Source organism: Camelina sativa, chromosome 17, assembly GCF_000633955.1.
Source record: "Camelina sativa cultivar DH55 chromosome 17, Cs, whole genome shotgun sequence".
Lineage (NCBI taxonomy): Eukaryota > Viridiplantae > Streptophyta > Magnoliopsida > Brassicales > Brassicaceae > Camelina > Camelina sativa.
Window position 1 is genome coordinate 8,113,794 of NC_025701.1, and position 22,785 is coordinate 8,136,578.

General features: G+C 35.6%; 4 protein-coding genes across 4 annotated transcripts; 3 read left to right on the forward strand and 1 right to left on the reverse strand.

The window, feature by feature from the left end:
* Positions 4,202-9,996, forward strand: LOC104759271 (protein SUPPRESSOR OF npr1-1, CONSTITUTIVE 1-like). The gene is made up of 8 exons (XM_019238871.1): positions 4,202-4,662; positions 4,745-4,934; positions 5,091-5,873; positions 5,971-6,089; positions 6,252-6,282; positions 6,383-7,549; positions 7,604-7,747; positions 9,745-9,996. The coding sequence occupies exons 1-8, from the start codon at positions 4,202-4,204 to the stop codon at positions 9,994-9,996; spliced, it is 3,147 nt and encodes a 1,048-aa protein (XP_019094416.1).
* On the forward strand, positions 11,459-13,058 carry LOC104756090 (disease resistance protein TAO1-like). Its single transcript, XM_010478614.1, has 2 exons — positions 11,459-12,081; positions 12,167-13,058. Exons 1-2 carry the CDS (start codon positions 11,606-11,608, stop codon positions 12,807-12,809), a joined length of 1,119 nt encoding a protein of 372 aa, XP_010476916.1. The 5' UTR covers positions 11,459-11,605; the 3' UTR covers positions 12,810-13,058.
* Positions 18,401-20,233, reverse strand: LOC104756092 (TMV resistance protein N-like). Its single transcript, XM_010478616.2, has 3 exons — positions 20,156-20,233; positions 19,400-20,030; positions 18,401-19,335 (listed from the first exon to the last, which is right to left on the reverse strand). Exons 2-3 carry the CDS (start codon positions 19,921-19,923, stop codon positions 18,408-18,410), a joined length of 1,452 nt encoding a protein of 483 aa, XP_010476918.1. The 5' UTR covers positions 19,924-20,030; positions 20,156-20,233; the 3' UTR covers positions 18,401-18,407.
* LOC104756091 (putative disease resistance protein At4g11170) lies at positions 20,096-22,092 on the forward strand. The gene has a single exon (XM_010478615.2). The coding sequence runs from the start codon at positions 20,105-20,107 to the stop codon at positions 21,392-21,394; it is 1,290 nt and encodes a 429-aa protein (XP_010476917.1). The 5' UTR covers positions 20,096-20,104; the 3' UTR covers positions 21,395-22,092.

Genomic DNA, 22,785 nt, shown 5'->3' on the forward strand with positions numbered 1-22,785 from the left:
ATTAAAATTTTTCATTGTCTCAACCTTATTAATTTATAGAGATTTTACTGTAGTTCTTCAAAAGATATGAGTTTCTTGCAGTTATTGAGGCAGAGAGTTACCAAAGAGGTAAGTAAGATCGCTGATGCTAAAAATCGATTTTGCAGGGCTTAGCAGGGAGTAGAGCTCAATCAAAAAGCCACCATACACCTACAAAAAGAAAAAAAAAAGAAAAAAAAGCAACATGAATTCAGGTTAAGTGAACAGAACAAGTCAGTTCATCACATTTCAGTTGTTGCTGATGAACTGAGAAACTAAAGCAAACAATAGAAGAGATGATTATATAAACTTTAGTTTTCAAAGTTAGTAATTCATATAATTGCCACATGTGTCAAGTATATCGATAATATTTTGACATGTGTGAAAAAAAAAATATTTAATAATTATAGGAAAACTAAAAAATCTAAAAATAAAAGGATAACAATTAATATTTTTGAAAAGTATATAGAACCAAAAGTAATCTAATTCTAATAGGAAATTTATCTATTAAATTACTAATTTCAATAGGAAAATATGTGCAATTAATAAGGAAAATATTTGCAATTTAATTGCAATTATTATTTATTATAATCATATAGTAAAAAGAAACTTATACAGAAATGATTAAAGTATAAAAAGGTTTAATGTGTTAAAATTAGTGATTAACATAATATGTAAAAAATAAGATAATCAAAATAAGAAATTGATATAATTTTCTTAAGGTTTTTCTATATGTGAATGATTTGATAGCGTATTCAATCCCCTATATATTAATAGAGAAGCACTCTCTTGAAAAAGTTGATGTGTCGTCGCCAGAGAGCTCGAGACACATTTAGCAAAAAACCCTCAAATTTTCTACTTAATTACATTAACATGCCACTATATTTAAAAAATAAATAATTAACTGAATAATAATTAGATATGTCATCAATTCTCACACAAATTTAAATATCACATATTAAAATTAATTAAATAATTACATACTATTTTAAATCAAAATTTCACAAAAATTTACTTACAAATATACAAGTCAAAGTTATAATATTTTTAAGAAATCAATATAAAATATTGATTTCTTAAAATCAATATAAGTAAAATATTCTAAAAAGGCTATAAAAACATATAAAATTAATAAAAATAAAGAACATATAACTTATTAAACATATAACTTATTAAACATATAACTTATTAACAAAATCATATAAAATGTTATTTTTATGTTAGTATTATTACCATAATAATTTAAATAATAAGCTTTCAATAGTTATTATAATTGATTATAAAAAGAAATATATTACTCCTAAATTATCTCCAACTCATTTAAGGAAACTTAATTTCCAATAAATATAGATTTATATATATTCATAAATAAATATAAAAATGACAACAAATTAGGGATATCATGATGTGTGATTATTTATAAATATCTAAGTATGTAAATTAATTAATCTCAACATTTAGTGTGATTATTCATTAAAAAATGGAAATATTGATAACTAAATAGGAATATATGTTTTAATTGTACATTAATCAATGTGCTATTAAAAAGAAATGAGACAATAACTCTTATCATTATAAATAAACTTAGTACCCAAAAAAAAATCATAATATATTTAAAATGAGTGATTATTAGATTATGTAAAATTGTTATAGTTACTCGATTAACCATAAATATAAAAATTTGATTTTTAAAGCACACAAAAATATATATATTTCCATAAATTGTAACATTTTATAAATATTTTCTTTACCACGTTCACATAATTCACAGGTGAAATGTATTCTTACATGAATATGTTGATTTTGAAATTTCATTAATTTTTTTATAATGGTTTTTTTGGTAATAATCCGTTATTTATAGAAAATATTAACAAACCGACTAACTCAAAATATTTAAATAGCCTAATCACAAATATTAAATTAATAAATTAGATTATTTTCAGAAAATTTAGTTTAGAATCTGATTGTTACTAACATATGATAAAATTAATTAATTAAACTACCGAGTAATTTAGTATATGTTGTTATGATAATATAAGAAACATGCAAAATTGTTATGATTACAAAATAAAACATAAAATATATGAATTTGATTTTTAAACCACACAAAAGACATGTTGCAATAAACAGTAACATTTTATCAATATTTATCTTCCACATTTAAATATTTCACGAGTGAAACATATTTTTTACACGAAAAAAGCAGCTTTGAATAAATAAATAAAAATTTTTAGTTACATATTATGTTTGACACAAACAAATATTGGTTCTAGAATAATAATTTTGCTTATAATAATTTTCTTTAAATCGATTTATCCCGCATATAGTACGGGTTGTTACCTAGTATTATATTATTATATAAACTTTGGTTTTCAAAATTAATAACTCATGTGATCGCGACACGTGTCAATTTTAACAATTAAAATTTTTGTTATGTGTTATATAAAAACTTTGTTTTAACATATTTGTAAATTATAAGAAATTCAAAAATTAAACAATTTAATAAATATAAAACAGTCTACGTTATACATAATCTATCTATGTGTGAAGAAGTGAGTAATGGAAGAATCACTGGTACATAACGTTATACAGTACATTAGGCCTATCTTTGCTAGTGGCTTTGGTTCTATTCTTCTATTAATATGGGGTATAATGGGTAGGAAAACTATATATTAAAAAAAAAAAAACCATTGCAACTGTTGTTATTTGTGAATTAATTGTTTGTGGCCATGTTTGATAGACCATTTGCTTAATGAAAATTTCCCTTCGTTCATAGAATTTTTTTTCAAATTGTTAGGCTGATTTTGTTATTTGATCACGTGACCTTTTTATGCTGACTCAACTGCTAAAAAGCTCAACTGATTTTGTCATTTAATCCTAAGATCGTTTGTGAACAGTAATGTACGAATCCGATTTGGATTTCAACCGTTCAATCGGATTAATTTACGGTTAACGTACGAATCCTGAAATGTCTTTCTACAAAGAACCATGTCATGTTTCTCTCTTGATCATCGTGACAACAACACACAACCGGACCTAACAGAGAATCTATACTTCTAGCTTTGCACGTTGCTGCCTCTTCAACATAATTGCATGGAATTGCTTTGCGTTTTTTTTTTGTAAAACTAAAAATATTTTATAACCGTTACAATGTTTAGTTTCTTTCACACAGCTTTGGTGATCAACATATTGGTATTTTGTGTTATCTCACTGATCCAATGAAAGTAGACGTAGCAGAAACAGAGGAAAAACACCTGCTTGGAACCGCTGATACAGAGAATGGACAATATTAATGCATTCAAAAACATCTAAGACCCTAGTACGACTATATACTGCCATTGAAAGGAACGATTCTGGTCAGTGGTCACACTCATAATAGCATTAAGAACTGATCTTGAGTTTATATATTACTATTATTTAACGTGTTAAATGTTCCATTCTCAAGAACTGATCTTGAGTTTATATAATAACATAATGTTATTTTCTTCAAATTTTTTTTTAAGTCTCCTCATTGAACATTAAAGAACCAATTATAAGAACAGCTGGCCAAGTTAGGAAACGAGGCAATATCTGTTACTTTTCTATTGAAGAAATTAATGTTTAAATAGTAGTAAACTAAAAGAAAAAGACTAAGGGAGATTATTCTCTTTCTAATAACGACTAGCAAGCACGTCCAGCACACTGAGGGTAAATGGTATATATGTACATGTCATATGTTTTTAAATGGTATATTTTACATTAGCAATGTTTTAGATTATCAATCTATTTTTTTAAAAAGCTGGCTATCATTTGTTGAAAATATAGTAAATTGTTATAAATGTACTAAAAACATAAGTAACATGGTAGGTATATATGACTGTATATGATATATGAGAATGGATTAAAGGATGATACAAATGACTAAATGGGTAAATGTATATTGATTTTTTTTTTTTGGCATAAAATTTGTATGAACTGGTAGAGAGATACAAACTCAAAGAATAAAATGATTATTCAAAAAAAAAAACATGATTTTGGATAATAATGACTTTAAAAACTCAGAATATTCATCCAGGTGTGCATGCGTTGACTTTGAATAATAAAGCTGAGTTTTCCCTTAACTAAAGCTTCCTGTCTCACTCTTGATCTCAATGTTGTAGCGTAATTGTCCCAAAAGCGAGAGAGGGAAGGAACTTGAAGTCAAATGTCCTCGTCCCCTGCACCTCCTGGTAACTACGATGTCTTCATCAGCTTCCGAGGTGAAGACACTCGAAGAACCGTCGCTAGCTATTTGTACAAACAACTTGTCACCAGAGGGATTTTCACCTTCAAAGACGATCCAAGGATCGAGCTAGGAGACTCCATCCCCGAAAAACTCGAAGAGGCCATCAAGAATTCAAGGTTTGCCGTTGTGGTTATCTCAAAGAGCTACGCTACTTCAAAGTGGTGTTTGGACGAGCTTCATCTGATAATGAAACTTAGATTGGAAGAAAAGATATGTGTCATCCCAGTCTTCTACGACGTTATCCCCTCTGACGTTAAAAATCTTCGAGGGACTTTTGCTTTAACATGCCACCGAGGTTGTAAATTAGCGCAGAAGATTCCCAAATGGAGAGTAGCCCTTAAACGTATCGGAAACCGAAAAGGCGCAGAGTCTAGTAAATAGTAAGGATTTTTTCTCCCTTTTATTTAACAATGTGCCTACGTATCCATTGAATCCTTACTGTTTGTTTATTGATATTGTCAGCAAGGACGATGTCACGATGGTTGAAGAAATTGTTAAAGTTATTTCACGCAAGTTGTTCTCTATGGTGCCAACGGCTCCTGAGGATATCGTTGGAATGGAAGCTCATTTGGCACAAATCAACCCTCTCTTGGCCATGGACATCCACATCAAGAATGACAATGACAATGACACCAACACCAAGGAAGATAAGGTTCGAATGATAGGGATCTGGGGAATGGGAGGCATTGGCAAAACGGCCATAGCCAGGCATCTTTATGAACAACATAAGAAATATTTCTCGAGTCATCATTGTTTCATTCATAAAATTTCTTCGGCACAACATGATCTCTTATATTTACAAAAACAGCTTCTTTCTAATATCCTTGGCGAAGAAGATCTTAAGTTTCAGACCGTTGAGCAGGGAGCTAGTTATATCCATTCAAGGCTTAAGAACCTAAAAGCTTTAGTTGTCCTTGATGAGGTGGATGATGTGAAACAGGTGAATGCCTTGGCAAAGGTTGGATGGTTTGGACCAGGGAGCCGAATCATCATAACCACACGGGACAATAGCTTGCTTAGCTCCTCTAGAGTGAAAAATGTGTACAAAGTTAAGTATTTGGATGATGATATAGCTCTCCAACTCTTCCAGCGGATTGCATTTAAAGGAAGGAATCCTCCTAGGGACAGAGAGTACCAACATCTTTCGGAACGTTTCTGTAGGCTTTCTCAAGGTCTTCCTTTGGCCCTTGTGACTTTCGGCTTTCATCTCCAAGACAAGTCCCTAGGAGGGTGGCAAGATGATTTGAAAATGTTTGAGGAAGCTCCACATGAAGAAATCATGACGGTCTTGAAAACTAGCTATGATAAGTTAGACAGAGTTGGTAAGACTGCTTTTCTTCATGTCTCATGCCTTTTTAATGGAGATCCTGTCGAACGAGTCATAACACTTCTTGAACGAGGTAGAGCGGGAATGAAGGTTTTAGTAGACATGTCTCTCATCGACATATCGGCTGATGGGCGTATAGCTATGCACCCTTTGTTAGAGCAAACTGGGAGACAAATTGTGCATCAAGAATCAGAAAACAGCCCTGCCAAACAACGAATCTTGTGGCAACAGAAGGACATCTGTCGAGTACTTGAAGACAACGCAGTAAGTACAAGCAATGTCCTGAATTCTTTTTTTTTGTTCACCATCTTAATAGTAAGTGTGACATACTGACATGTACATTTAGTATTATATACATCAGGGTACAAGCAAAACCGAAGCCATGGCATTAGATGTTTCTGAGCCGATGTCCAGTGATTTTCATATCAAGTGGAACATGTTCAAGCCGATGCATAATCTCAGTTATTTGAAGATCAACAGGCACTCTGTAGGTTTAAAATCCCGCAGGGAAGATCTGATTCTAGAAAAAAAATGGAGTATTCCCCATAAGCTTAGATTCCTCCATTGGGATGCATATCCATTTACAACCTTGTCTACCAATATCAGTCCAGATTGTCTTGTTGAACTAAATCTATGTTACAGCAAGCTCAAAAAGCTCTGGAGTGGAACCCCGGTATGCTACTTTTGCTGTCTCCTCATATCCTTGCTAATAAATGCATCTTCGTCTTTTGTTAACGTTTCCCTTATTTTTTCTTTTGCTGCATTCGTTTCAGAGACTTCTGCATCTGAGGAAACTCGATTTGACAGGATCTGAGGACCTGAAAGAACTTCCAGATCTTCAGGAAGCAGTGTGTCTCGAGGAGTTGATATTGGAAGGCTGCACTTCCTTGAAACAGATTCCAAAGTCCATTTGCAGCCTATCAAAACTGCAGAAAATTGATGTGTCAAACTGTGATGGGCTTACGCATCTAAGGATCAAAATAACGGAATCTACAAGTACTGTCATCGAAGACACAAGCTTGAGCGTTAGAGCTGTCTACCTGAAATTTTTTAGCACAGAAACGTTTGTAGCAGATTCTCAGGGCATTTCTCTTGAGAATCCATCAATCACAGGCAACTTAAAACTGGAGTTGAAGCTTCTAAAAGGATATGCAGAGCATCTATGTTTTACTTCCGAGAAACACATCTCTCGTGAGCTGATGAAGTTGGAGCTCGAGTCACCTCCCTATGGTTTTAATTCACTCGACATAATGCGGTTTGACAGCAACACGAAGAGAAGTTTCAAGTGTATTAGCTTTGCAGGGTTTCCCTGGTTGATAGAGTTAAATCTAATAAACCTAAACATCCAGGTAATCCCAGATGACATCCACCATATGCGAGTCTTAGAGAAGTTGGACCTCAGTGGGAATAGCTTCAAAGGGTTACCTAGTACAATGAAGCTTCTTAGCAATTTGAAACAGTTGACGCTTTGTAACTGCCGCAGTCTGGACGAATTGCCAGAACTATCTCAGCTGGAGATCCTAACACTTTCTGACTGTACAAACCTCCGAACATTGGTGAAGCTTGATCAGGAAATTAGATACAGTTTGCTCGAGCTTTGGCTTGACAACTGCAAGAACATTGAGTCACTATCAGATGAGCTACGTCATTTCACAAAGTTGACATATTTAGATCTCAGCAGACAAGATTTCGAGACGTTACCGACAAGCATCATTGGCCACACCTCCTTGGTAACTCTATGCCTCAATTACTGCAGCAACCTCGTATCACTGACAGGGCTTCCACGGAGTCTCAAGTGTATAAATGCACATGGCTGCAAGTCTCTAACAGCTTCCACTCTTCCCAGCATAATACATTCTATTGATCTAACTCCTTGCCCCCATTGGAACCAGAACTCCAGTCAAATCACTCGGTTCCCAGTTGGAAGACGCAGTAAACAGGTAAGCTAATAGATTCTTCCACTGTCAATTGTCTCTCTTTCTGTACAAATATAGCTCATTTCCTCGTTTTGTCCCCTTGTACTAGGAGGAACCAGTATGTGCTTGCTTCAAGGAGACTACCAAAGGTACAACGAGTTATCAAGTGGCTATATCAATCCTATTGCAGCATTTAAAGCCATGGTTGTGGGGTTTTTCTTGGTGTGTATTGATTCTGTGTCTGGCTATTCTGCTTGTGAGTCTGGCCATTCTGCTTACGACCGGAACGAATCCTTTCGGCCACAACTAATCTACTTAAACACACATAACTAGTGATGATTTCTCTGTTGTAAGAAACTCACATTTCCAAAGGAGGTGTGACTTGTGAGTGAGTGTTTCATTCTACAAATTTTCCTAATACAAAGAGAGACGAGTTGAGGCAGCAGCATAATTGTGCAGGTGAAAATGCGTAAAGACTCCACTTTTATTATATGAGTAAATCACATTCAAGTGGTGGAAGACATTCATCACTAACCTTGGTTCCGAACAATCTCTCCAAATAATAATCGTTAAAACAAATGCCGAAAACTTTTTTCATGTGGCTCGTCGACGAGGATAAGGTCAACAGAAACTAACCAAAATATTTCCATTACAATTCATCTTTCACAGGAGAACCAAAGAAAAGAAAGAAGAAGAAGCTCAGAACAAGAAGATCTGATGGATGATTAGAAGTTTAGAACAGAGTGAAATGCTTAGAAGACACGATTATTAACTCAATGTTTAGGGTTCTCAGTAAATGCAGCGATAATCAAAGGAGCTCACTCACTGGATTTGCCGTCACCGTCGCACAATCAGCCTCTCGGTTCACTGAAGACGAATAAGACGCACATCGCCGTTTCTACTATACGGTGTCGTTTCCTGAGGCCAATTTTTTTTAACATACATATGGGCCTATTTGGCCCAAGTTCTCCAATACATCATGCGCAATAGCAAAATACTCTTTTTGGTTCTTTTAATTATTTTCTAAACAAATTGTCATTTTTTTTAATCAAGAAAATTACGTAAATCAATCATAAAGATATACCAAATACTGAATAGAAGGTTCTTGTCCAGCGATTAATTGGTATATGTGTTTTATTAAACACATTAGTATGTCAGTACGAAAATATGGTATTGTATCAATTAAATTATAATACTATTAATTTAAACTAGCTATTAATAACTTAATACAAATTAACTATTATTTTTTTCACAAATCGTGCCGAAATACATAAGTTATTTAGGTGGTTTGTAAACCAATTATTATTTGACTGTAAATATTCATGTTCACCCTGCCGGCCCGGATAACTAAAGTAAACTATAATTGGATATATATATATGATCTATATTTAACACAATTTTGTGGAATCAACATGCAAGAAGGATTAGCTTTTTTTTTTTTTTACAAATTTTCCAAACAAAATATTGTTTAACTTCAAATGAGAAATAGATACTGTATGATTATTCTTCTCGGGTACGTACACTATAAGTCTCGAATAGTATGTGGCTTTTTCAATTCCCTTTTAAAAACGTGATTCAATCGAATCAGGTTTTTAAAACTTATGATGAATGAGAATCACAAAAACTTATGATGAATGATATATAACCGTAAAAATAACCACGTGAATTTTGAATTTAAACCACACACTTTTTAAAACTGTAACACAATTTTGAATTTTGAATATTATTTTTCTTATATTATATTAATCACTAATTTTAACAAATTAAACATTTTTAATACTTTAATCATTTCTGTATAAATTTCTTTTTACTATATGATTATAATAAATAATAATTGCAATTAAATTGCATATATTTTTCTTATTAATTGCATATATTTTCCTTATTAGTTACACATATTTTCCTATTGAAATTAAAAATTAGTAATTATAAATTGTTTCTTCAGTTGCTGTTCTGATTGCATTATCGATTCGATAACCCTCAGTTGTTGTTTGATGTGAAATTTGAGTTGAGTTGGATCAAGTAGACAGACTCTGCTTTTGTTCTTCTCTCTTCTTTGGTTGATGATAAATGCATAGATTGACTGAGTTATGTATGCTGTGAATAAACCAGTAATTCTTCCATTACTCACTTCTTCACACATAGATAGATATGTATAACGTTTCTGTTGTTTGAATTTCATATGATTTTTGTTCTCTTCTTTTTCTTTTTCTTTGTAGGTATGGCTGTTGAGTTCACTGACGTTGGCTCTAGGTCTTGTGGTTATCAGTGTTCCTGGTGAGTTGGACACGCCACTTCTGTTCCCAACATCCAGAAACAGAGCCTCATCTTCCCATTCAGTTCAGCAGGCGCTTGCAGAACCATCTTCTGCACCCTGGCTGAGGAGGCCTTCAGGGTGGCTTATCTTGGAGCTTCTCATCATCGTCTTTCTCTCCACATCCGCCCTCTACTCACTGCAGCTGAATATATAACGATGTAAACGATGGTGAGAGGACACATAATATGAACTTTGACCATCTTTTCTTTTGTACTGGACGATTTTTGATTATATCTTTCTTCAGCCAAAGACGACATTGTTCCCGGCTTCGAACAATAAAATTAAGTATCAAAAGCTCAAATTAGATTTTTTAACAATTAGTAAAAAGAAACAAAAAGATTGGTGCTATAAAAATAAATTCTATGAGTTCAGAATGTGCATTTGATTCTTAGATTTATAGGAGAAGCATGACAGTTTCAGAATATGCTTCAAAAATTCTAATATATGTTTAATTGTTATAAACGCAAATGATACCAATATTTTCCGAATAATAATTTTCCATAAAGATTTGGTTAAATAGCTATATTTTTTTATGCTTTGAGTAATTAGTTAGTAAAAACGGAAATGATTTTTTATTTTGAAATTAGGTAGATATGAGGTTAATGTAATAGTAGAAGCAATCTAGGTAATATTGAAAGATATTTGTGATTTTAACTTAATGATTAGCATTTAATCAATTTTAAATATGGTTACTTTCAAAATCGTATTATTCTCACAAAGATTTAGTGATTGAATATATTTTAGTTGTTATCACAATTGTGGTCAGTACTAAATATGCGAAAATTAGTCGGCTAGAAATTTTTTTAAGTTGGTAGGTTAGATAATAAGAAATTTAAGAATAGTTTACTTGTTTTCCAAAATTAGTGATTGATATATTCAAAACTCATGAAATTAAATCTAAAAATTCCTGACAACCACGCGCTAATATACTTCCAGATTATATATTCAAGTTTTATCATAATTTGCAGGTGCAATGGTTTTCTTAACACCAATATTCTACTAAATAAAATACACAAAAGACAAAGTTTTAACCTCTTTTGATTCCGCAAATGGAAGTACAGAGGAGAAGATATATCTATCTTCGTTATCCACATGCCTCAGCAAAGTTTAAGTTGTTGACAACTAAAACAAAATTTGTCCAACTTAAATATGACTTTATTGAGGATTGTCGAAGTTAAAATCCGTTTTGATCTCGTGATGAAATATTTAATCCTCAAAAAAGTAAAAGTCACTTCGAATTTTTTTTCTTTTTTTTTCTTTTTATAAGTCGTCTACGTTATACCGTGTCAACTCATAAATCATAGTAATCAAGAATGAAATATTAAATATGTAACAACACTGATGACCACAGTTTTTTCCGTTTGCTCAGCATCAACTATTCAACCAACACCGACCGTTTATTATTCATTCCGTGCCGTACGTACACTTAGGATTGCACGTTTAATTATCTTTTAAAGTATTAGAAAAAGTGCCAATGGTGAAACATACGTATATTAAGATTTTTATACACATCATCATCATCTCATCAAAGCATAACCACGTAGATCGCCAAATCGAATAAGCTATGTGTAGATTTTATTACTTTGGACCTGTTCTGTTTCATGACTTTCCACAAACCAAAACATATTTCTTAGTAAATTCTCAACAATTTTCTCGGAAATTTCACACTCTTTTATTTTCTTGACACAATGCGATCCTCAAGCTATTATTATTCATCGTCTTACAACAACAACATACAAAGCTGATGCTTCCGCTTGAATCAAATGTATCCATCGTCTTCTTCTTCAACACCTCCCCAAAAGTTCGATGTCTTTCTGAGTTTCAGAGGCAAAGACACTCGCAGGACCTTCATCAGCTTTCTTTACAAAGAACTCATCCGAATGAGTATTCGAACTTTCAAAGACGACGTCGAACTCAAGAGCGGCCGTAGGATTTCTTCAGATCTCCTCACCGCAATCGAAAACTCCAAAATCGCCGTCGTGATTGTCTCGAAGAACTACCCTGCGTCTCCATGGTGTCTCCGAGAGCTAGCCATGATCATGGATGTTGAGAAAAAGGGGTCGCTCATCGTTATGCCTATCTTTTATAACGTCGTGCCTGCTCATGTGAGGAGACAAGTCGAAAAAGTAGCTCTTCAGTTTAGGAAACATGAAGATAGAGAAAATCACGAGACTGTTGTGTCATGGAGACAAGCATTGACCAATTTGGCAAGTATCTCCGGTCACTGTTCTCGTGATTGGTAACTTATATTCCTATCTTGATTTGATTTATATCACAACTCGAACTCTAGAGATTTTGTTAAAACATTTCGAACTCTGTTTTAGGGAAGATGATTCGAAGCTACTCGACGAGATTACCAAGAGAATCTCTGACATGTTGTTATCACCAACAAGTGATGGGATCAGTAACCAATTTGGATTTGGTGCACACATGAAAGAGTTGTATCCATTGTTGGATTTGGATGCTAATGAAGGTGTGAGAGTGATTGGAATTTGGGCAAGAGGAGGTAATGGAAGATCAGCTCTAGCTAGATACGTTTATCAGAAGTTCTTTAAGCAATTCCAAAGCCAGTGTTTTCTTGAAAACGTCAAAGAGATTCCTCGTGATTGTCAAATGTCGAATTTAAGAGACGAGTTTCTGATTAGGATTCAAGGAGGGTACTCGAAGATGAAGACCTCAGGGTTGATCAAAACAAGGCTCATGAGTCAGAAAGTACTACTTGTGGCTAACAACGTCGATAAACTCGAACAGCTAGATGCTCTTGCGGAAGATTTTAACTGTTTTGGTCCAGGTAGCCTAGTGATCATAACTACACAAGACAAACAGCTTCTTGTTGCGTTTGGTGTAAAAGTTGTGTATGAAGTTGAGGGCTTAAGGTGCTTTGAAGTTCGTCAACTGTTTCGTCAAATCGGCTTTAGAGAGAGAGATCTTTATGATGCTGGTTCCGAGTTTTTTGAATCTTCTTGAATGGATAGGTAACTCTGTTTCTGGTCCTAGAGAAATGGTTAGGTTCCTCTGGATAATTACAAGAACCACTTTTATATAGGTAAGTTTTATTATACCTAAGACTTAGGAAGATTTGGCTTAGGATTAGGAATATTGTTTATCTATTTTCCGGTGTGCAAAAGAAGTCAATGCATGTACAAAGCCACGAAAAGCTCTGTTTTGTCTTTGAGCTTCTCTGTTCTGAAATAACGAATTATATGGTTCTCTCTCTCTCTCTCTCTCTTTCTTTGTCTCCCTGTTTAATTTTCTCTATGTTTGTATCTGTGATTTAAAGATTTCTATTGACCATCAAAGATGCCTTATAACCAATACTAAGCCAGTCAAAAATCTTACGAATAAAAGTATAACGGGTTTATCTCATTTCTTAACAGCTGTACCTATAGAAGGTAGGTAGTGACATAGTAGAAACAAATCAAAAGCAGAATATTCACCTCTTCGTTTTGAGACTCATCCTCAAAGAAATCATTGCATGTCACTGTGGTTTGGTGGCTTTGTCCAGTAATTTGGCGACTCCGTACATATCTCACTATCTCGGCTACTCGGGAGTGGTAATTTCGCGGCTGTAACTATACAAGGAAGAAGGAGAAGTAATAAAATGATTACATTGATCATAGTAGACAAAATCAAAAGCAGAATATTTCACCTCTTCGTTTTGTGAATCAACTTCAAGGGAATCACGTCCTGTCACTATTGGTTGATGATTTGGTACTGTGATTTGGTGATTCATTTCACAACTCAGCATATCAGTCTCTTGGAAATGGTCATTTCGCTGTGGTACCTGTAAAAGGAATGAGGTGATCAAAGAACTACTTCATAATAACGACAACTTGAAAGCAGTATAATAACAACATACACACACACCTCTTCGCTTTGTCTGTCTTTATAATAATCTACAACACCAGCTTCATATAAATCACAGCCTTTCACCGTAGTTTGGTGCTTTAATTCAAAACTATGTATATCGGTTTCTTGGAAGCAGTCATTTCGCGGCTGTACATATGAAAGGAAGGAGGTAATAATGGGACTACATATAAATTCTTTAGTAGAGATGGATCAAGAGAAGAAAACTCACCTCTTTCTTTTGCCTGTCTTTAAAACGTTGTACAGAATCAGCTACAAGGAAATCACACCCGTCTGTATCCAAAAACTTGAGGCTCGGAGGAAGTTCTTCCACTGAATTGAGTTTCTTACAGTTATTTAGGCAGAGAGTTACCAAAGAGGTAAGATCTCTGATGCTTGATGGTAATCTCTCAAAATCATGGCCGCTAAGATCTAAATATGTCAGCTTGGTGAAATAGCCAAGCTGATCTGACAACAACTTCACATTCTTGCAGTTGTCAAGACAGAGCTCAATCAAACGGTATATGCGCCGATCTTGACTTGCGTCAGAGAGTTTCACCAATGATCTGAGGTTCCCACAGTTGGAAAGTGTGACTGACTGCACCTGAGTTAGCTCTGGCAATTTTTTGAGTCTTCTGCAGTTCCTAAGGCAGAGAGTTTTCAACCAGGACAGACTATTCATAGCTTCTGGTAAGTTCTCAAAATCATTTCCACTGAAGTCCAGTTTCTCTAGGAACTTTAACTGACCAATCCCATCTGAAATTTTTTGGATGTTTAAGTTGACAAGTATTAGCTCTTTCAGGCTAGGAATATCTGGAAAGCTATGAAGGGTGACAGGTTGACCATTCTCTTTGTAGCTGAACCTCATGATGTTGAGCGAACTAAATTTATTGAACTCCGAGACAGACTGAGGAGCTTGCTGGACACACATCGTCGTTGTAACCGGGATCTGTTTCTCAGAAGTAAAGGAGAAGTATTCAACATATCCCTGAAAACCTGAAGAAAGCTTGATGTTTCCATCGACCGAAATACTCAACACTTGAACCATTATCACTGTTGCATTTGGGAACTCCAATACAAGAAGCTGCTTCCCGGCACATGTGTATATAAAAATTTCCAGGGGCTTGTTACGCTCATGATAGTAGGATAGCTTAAGCCTCTTAAGGGTGGAACTTTTGCCAATGGAATGAGGGATTCCTTTTAGTCTCATGCAGCGTTCCAAAATCACATACTCGATATTTGGAAGATCTGGAAGTTGTGTGAGATTCTTAGATCCCGTCACATCTAGTCTCTTCAAATTTCTGAACACCTAACAAAAATATACCATAATAAAAGGAATTACTTGAAAATTAAATATTCTCTTTGCAAGGACTTCTATATTGCATTATATGTTGATCTAACAAGATCGCAGACACAAGCATTAGGCTCCTACGAAAAGTTACCAGTGTTCCACTCGAGAGCGTTTCTAGATTGCTGTGACGCAGGTTGAGTTCAACAAGAAAATATGGATCCAGTCTGAAAGGCAAGGTTCTCAATGGAAATGAGTCCCAGTGGAATAACCTTAGGGTACGAGGCAGGTCATGTGAGTCTTGAATGAGCAGCAGCGCCGATTCTCTGCAATCTACATGCTTGTAGACCTTGAGGAATTTAAGATTACGCATACGGTCAAGAGCAGTGGTCTTCATAGACAACGCACATGTCATTTCACACGTGTGTAGTGACATGCATTCAGTTTGTTCTGTTCCCTGTTGATAGAAACAAATAAGCAACTTGGCGTAAACATAAACCTTAACACATTACCAGGAAAACTTGAGGTATTATATGAGTATATGACAAGACAACAAAATTATGCATATGCGTACATTTCCTAGAGCCAGTGCATAACAAATTTCCTCAGGATCCCCAAGGTATTTTTGAAAGTCACGCATAATTTTTCTTCCCATTTGTTCTACCAACTTAGGCATGGTTACATACCAAGTAGTTGATATATCGATGAGAGACTTCTCCGCTAGAACTCTTATCCCCAAGCTTCTGATAAGCACATGAGAAGCATATGCAAGGGACTGAAGACATTTGTATATAAACTGAGAACAGTCATTGTAGTTCTTTTATGCATTGTTTGTGAGTATTAAAAGTGACATATTGTTGCTTGGGAGATAGAGTTGATGAACCGGTGATGTGCCGGTGACTCTAGTCTTGTATAAACAGTGTATCAGATAAGAAGTAGAGATTGTGTTCTTCATTCTTATCAATTGGTGCGTTCGTGATCGAGATCGAAGTCATCGCAGAAGATTAGGTTTTGTTTGCAATGTGTCTTGAGGGATTTCCCATCTTCGATGGTGTTGCTGGTGAATTGCGACCATGGATTTCATGGCTAGAGGATTTCTTTGTTCAGGAGGATTTCACGGCAGATGAGAAGCTGAATCTTGCGCAAAGTCTTCTCGAAGGTGAAGCTCTCTTGTGGTTTCAACGGCGAACACGAGTATGGGGATATTTTGACCGTTGGGGAATGATGGAGTTAGCCTTGGTGTTGCGGTTTGGTGACAGAGATGAAAGAATCAGACTCTTTCAGGAGCTTAGAGAAGAGAAACATATTGAAATCTTGGAGCAGAAAGAAGAGAAGAAAGAGATTCAAGAAACATTTGTTTCATCTTTTTCCAATGAGTGTGTATCAATAGAAACTTCTGCTGTAGAAAAAGTTACGATTCACAGTGAAGAAGCGAGTCTACTCAAAGAATCGTTGGTCCAAAATCACTTCAACAAGCAAGATCAGGTATTGATCTCTGACTTGGAACCTAGCTGTAGTGTTCATAAGTTAGGATGTTCTGGAATGGATTCAGTTTTGGCTAATAGAAAACTTGGGGAAAAGCACATTGAGAATCCAATCTTTGAAGCTCTTAGTGAAGTAGCATGGATCTTTACTGAAGAATTGCCAAAGAGTCAAAAAGTTGTTGTGATGTTAAAAAAGACGGATTTGAGCTTGTTCCTTGATGGAAATGTTGCAGCTCAGTTTCAGATTATGTATGGTAGTGAGACAGAAATATATGGCTGCCAAGTGTTCGATCCAATATTTCTTAGAGGGTACAACTTACTGCAACATAAGAAGATGAATGCAGTTGCAGATGCGAATGGGACAAGAGAAGGATTGCATAAGCAGTGTACTTTGTGTGATAGTAATGAGCTGCAAATGCAACAGCAGAGTAATTGTTCTAAGTCCTGGAAGTTTAAATACAAACCTGAGGCAGAAAGACTAAAGACACATAAGAATCATGACTGGTTCAATACAAGTTGGAGGAAATCCAAGCATGTAAAAGAGAGATTAAAAAGACTGCACTTTCATGTTCCAGTGGGTGAAACTTTGTGTGAATTTCGTGTTGGTAGGCCACAAAAAAGGAAGAAGCAAAGGTCTTTGAAATCTCTGCAGTTTAAGTATAAATTTGTGTCTCTATTGGTGGATTGCCTTAGCCCAAATGGGAACAGACCAAAGCAGAGGGTCACATCAATACAGCAACATCATGTTGTTTACAAGGTTGTAATTCAGAACACTAAAGTTGCTGGGAAACCAGGAGAGGGTCTGCAAGTGTCTATGGTTCAAAGTGTGCTTCTTGAGCTTGAAGAAGAGTCACGTATGGTAGTAGAGCGGGCACCGATGCGTAAAGAACGAGACTTGCTGCGATTACAAGCTCATCAACAATTGCTTCTAGCTAAACAATACACACAACATGATGAAGATAAAGCAGACGAAGACAGAGTGTTTTTAGTGAATGATTGGAATTTTTATCATTCAGTGTGGCATTGCTGGAGAAAGAAAAAACTGCAGAAGTTTAGCTTGCAACTATGGGTTACCTGCAACTTCACGGTGACGCTACGGTGCGGAAGATCAATGTGTGTGCAGCAGCAGCTCTACTATGGCAGGAGACAGAACAAAGAGCATGGATATGTGATTGTACACAAGTTCCAAATCAAACGATATGATGATGTGTGGTGGTCTCAGATTGGGAAAGTAATTCAACCTGCAAGTTTTGCATCCATGTTGATGACTCTGTTAATCACCCCAACAACTCCGCAGAAGCCAGTCTACTCGATGGTCAAGCACGATTCTATCATTCAAAGGGAATTGGAGCAGTTTCAAACGACCGTTCAGGTTGTACACCACACGACCAAAACAGGTTACAAGTTTGGAGAGAATAAGAGTATGAGGATCAAGGTTGTTTGTGTGCCTTGCTTGGGTGGCATTCAATTCTGTTTTACAGATTTATGGAAGAGAAAATTTTGCAAGAACTGGTGGTTTAAGATCAAAATACAACACAGAGACTAGGGAAGCGTTTGGAACAGGGAAAATCTGCTTATAGAACAACCTTGCACGACAACATATTGTGACATCTTTTAGCAAGAAGCTGTGGAGAACGAGCTAGGAAAGGGCGATATGATGATACTACACAGTTAATTAGGTTTCTTTTTTTCCACAGCTTGAGGACAAGCTGTTTTCGAAGGGGGGAGTATTGATAAGCACATGAGAAGCATATGCAAGGGACTGAAGACATTTGTATATAAACTGAGAACAGTCATTGTAGTTCTTTTATGCATTGTTTGTGAGTATTAAAAGTGACATATTGTTGCTTGGGAGATAGAGTTGATGAACCGGTGATGTGCCGGTGACTCTAGTCTTGTATAAACAGTGTATCAGATAAGAAGTAGAGATTGTGTTCTTCATTCTTATCAGCTTCTCTCAGGTCTGGAACCATCAAGAAGAGAAGTGATACGCTGGATAGTGTCTCCATTGAAGAGACATGCAACATGAAGCAATACATTCTGATGTGCTTTTGGTAAGTCCTCGTAGCTAATTTTCAAGATCTCCATTATGTTCTCGTTAAGGCTGCTTTCGAGTTCACTTAATGCTTTTTCCCACTGCTCAGGAGTTGCGTTCCTTCCACGGAGAAATAAAGCGTAGGTTTGAAGTGCAGAAGGAAGCCCGTGTGCAAGCCGAGAAGCTCTGACTGAAAGTTGTTCAAAACCATCAGGAGGCGGAAGTCCTTCTCCAAAAGCAATATGGTTAAACATCTGGAGGGAATCCTTAGCATCCAAGCACATGGCCTTGTAAACTGTTTTCACTTCACAAGTATTGAGCAAGCCCATGTCTCGGGTGGTTATGATGATTCGGCTCCCAGGACCAAACCATTTTGTGTCTTTTGCTAGGGCATGCACCTGCTCCACTTTATCAACACCATCAAGTACAAGCAACACCGTTCGGTGCCCAAGTGTGGCTTTTATCTGACGGTATCCAGCTTCCACACTCCTCACGCCAATATCATCCTGAAGAATACTGCAGAGCACTAGTTTTTGTAAATGCATTAGATCTTGGTCATGGTCTTGACGAATACTCTTAATGTTCTCTATGAAACAGCGAGCTGTAAATTTAGGTGAGAGCTGGTCATAGAGACACTTGGCAATGGAAGTTTTCCCAATGCCTCCCATCCCCCAGATTCCTATCACACGAACCTCATCGGATTCCAGATCCAAGAGAGGACTCAGACCTTCCAGTTGAGCTTTCATCCCAAAAATATTCTTGGAATCTATTTTATGCATCGATGTCACACGTCTTGCAATATTTCTGGCGATCCCTTCAACCATTATAGCCTCATCAATGCTACATTGAAATAGAATGTCAGTTAACGAGGAAATATTTTTGCTGAGAAAGAGGAAGAGCTTACCAGGTTTCGGAATCAACGCCGGTAAGACTGGCGATTAGGTTAAGAGCTTCTCCCCATCGAAGAATGGTATCTGCCGTTTCTCGACTTCGGTGGCTATCTAAAGCGAAGTTTCCTCGCTGGTGTCTCACGGCAGAGGGATCTACTCTGTAGAAGACCGGGAAGACATCAATTTTCCCATGACTCATACGCTCCATTATCAGTTGGAGTTCCATCAAGCACCACCTTGAAGTAGCGTAGTTCTCTGAGAGAACTACCACAGCAAACCTCGAAACTTCTATGGCTCTGCGGAGTTTGTCGGAAATATGATCGCCTATCTCAAGCCTTTGGTCATCTTTGAAGGTAACGATTCGTTTGCGATCAAGGGCTGCGTATAAATGGCTAACAAAGGTTTTTCTTGTGTCTTCCCCTCTGAAGCCGAGAAATACGTCATACTTCAATACACGAGGTGCAGAGGAGAAAGCCATTGTTGACAAACAAAACAAACTCGTCGAAGAATTTACTACTCTCTGTCTGCAACTCTGCATTATGAAAAGACGTGCTCGCCCTCCCCTCTATTGTTGGAAAGTCAACGCCAAGTAGCATGCCACTCGCCTCCCACTCTCTTGTTGCCTCATTCTGTGGGATCTCTCATCTTTTTCCCCAACGACCGCATCCAAAATTCATAACAAGACATAATTTTCATTGTTAGAACTTAGAACCAAACCAATGTCTTCTTCTTCTACATCTTTGTTGGTTGAAAGGAAGGTGGATGTCTACCTGAGTTTTAGTGGCGAGATATCTCTTGCCATTGATTTTAATTATCATTTGTCCCAACATGGAATCAAAACTTTCATCTCCGACAGCTGGAAGGAGAAGCGTTGCAGGGTGCTTGATCAACGGATTCTCGAGGCTTTGGCAGAGTCTAAAGTTGCCGTTGTCATGATGTCCGAGAAGCAAGCTTCTTCTGTTGGGTTCCTGGAAGAGCTCGTGGCAATACTCCAGGTTCAGGAGGAAAGCTCACTCATTGTCATACCCATCTTCATCACAAACAACCATTTGGATGTGGAAGAGATCTCCCAACACTATCTTGGGCCTCATGAGGAAATGTATCCGTGGAAAGCCCCATTATGGAGGAAAGCACTTACAAAACTGAAGAACATAGCCGCTCAGTGCTCTTTATCTACGGACCATTCAGGGGTAGGCGGATTAAATCGGATCAAGAACATTGCTGATGACATCTGGCTTATGTTTCTCTCTTCATCATTAAGCAATTTCAAAGGACTTGTAGGGATAGATCGCCAAATGAAAGAGTTTCATGAGTTGTTGGCTTTAGAATCTATCAAAGATGTCCGTATCGTAGGAATATGGGGTAAGGCAGGTGTGGGGAAGACAACCCTTGCTAGGTACACGTATGATAAGATATCTGTGAGTTTCCAGACACATGTTTTCCTAGAAAATGTCGAAAATATTAAAGAGAAGTTTCTATCTGGAAAGTTTGTAGCGGATGATCTTACAAGTTTAGATCATGAGAGGCATGAAATTACAGAAGCAATGCGTAGACACCAAAGAATTCTGCTTATCGTAGACGGTGTGGATAACATTGAACAAGGGAAGTGGATAGCCGAGAACGCTAACTGGTTTGGTCCAGGAAGCAGAGTCGTTATTGTCTGTCTTAAAAAGAATTTATTAGTTGAGTCTGGCGTGAACCATGTGTATGAAGTTGAGTCTTTAAGATATGATGAAGCTCTTGAACTCTTCTCTCAGTTTGCCTTCAAGCAGCCTTATCATCCTCCTGATTTCGAACAGCTTGCAGTTCGTGCTGTCCACCTTGCAGGGTTTCTTCCTTTCGCCCTTAAATTGTTTGGCTTGTTTTTAACTGGTAAAGGTCAACATGAGTGGGAAGCTGTATTGCTTAAACTTAATGCCAAACATGGTAAAGACATAATGGAAGTTTGGAAGATCATGGAAGCATCAGAGGATAAAATCGAGGATGCATCAAAAACAAAAACAGAATAGAAGTATGAAGAGTCACGTGTGTACAAGTCTCTTACATCTTTCTCTGTTTCTTGATATATAGTTATATGCATGCGAAAGTTTGTAATGTTAGTATCCAATTCTTCTTCGTTCTTATGTTCATTCATGTGGATTAATGTCCTTTTAATTTGAATAAGAATCTCCGCATGTGGTAATCACTTCTTTCATTAGGTTTGTTATAAAATGAACAAAAAGAGTAGTAACAAATCGATGAACAAAATTTGCTATATGAATTGTGTTAGTCTTTAGGTTATCTCTCCGATTGCTTGCAGGAGAAGTTATAAACGAACGAACCTAGAGAAATGGTTAGGTTCCTCTGCATAATTCCTAGAACCACTTTTATATAGGTAAGTTTTATTATACCTAAGACTTAGGAAGATGTGGCTTAGGAAAAAATTATCAAGTGATATATAAATGGTTATGTTCTCTCTATTCATTGCTAATTGATTTTGAGTTAGAAGCTCATGACAAACTCTAATTTAATATAGTATTAAAGCCATCTGATTATTAGGCCACCCGTAAATATTGCTCCCACATATGCCCAGATGATTATGCTTGAGCGTGAGCGGGGAGGTGTAGTTGGAGAAATTATCAAAATGATATATAAAGGGTTAGGTTGGTTTTGAGTTGATAGTCCATAACAAACCTTAATTTAAAAAATATACTTATATTAGATTAGTTTTATGTATTAACGCGGATTAAAAAACTATATGAAATTTTAAGTTGTATTCAAAATATTAATTTTATTTCATTCGATTTTTTTTAAAACCATATTTAGAGTTCACACACTCCATCTTGCAATACAATTTCTTTGTATATTATATGATAATAAAATTAGATTTTAATTCTATGCATTCAAACCCAATACGTAACATTATAATTTTCATATAAAAAAGTTATATCAAATTTATATCTTACTTAATATTTATAAAAACTAAAAATTAATTAAAAAAATAGTTCCCAAAGAAAAAATTGAAAATAATTTTCTCTCATATTTGAAAAAGTAACAATATCTTAAAGATATTTGTTTCATATTTTGTAATTTCATACTTAATTGTTTTACTACTTGTCCAACTAATTTTAAATAAAACCATACTAACACTATCATAAATTAATCAAAAATTTAAAAGAGGTTATTATAAGAAAATTATTTGTTTATGTAAAAGTGAGTATCTATGTCCTTTTTCTTTTAGGATTACTAATTGACAGTATAATTTAATTAATTATGATGTTATAGTAATTAATTGTATAATTTTCTTAATTCTTTTTTCTTATAGAATTAATAATTTAAAATTAAAATTTGCATTATTTTTATATACATATATGAACTATCTTTTTATATTTATTAAATTGTTTAATTTTTTATTTCTTAT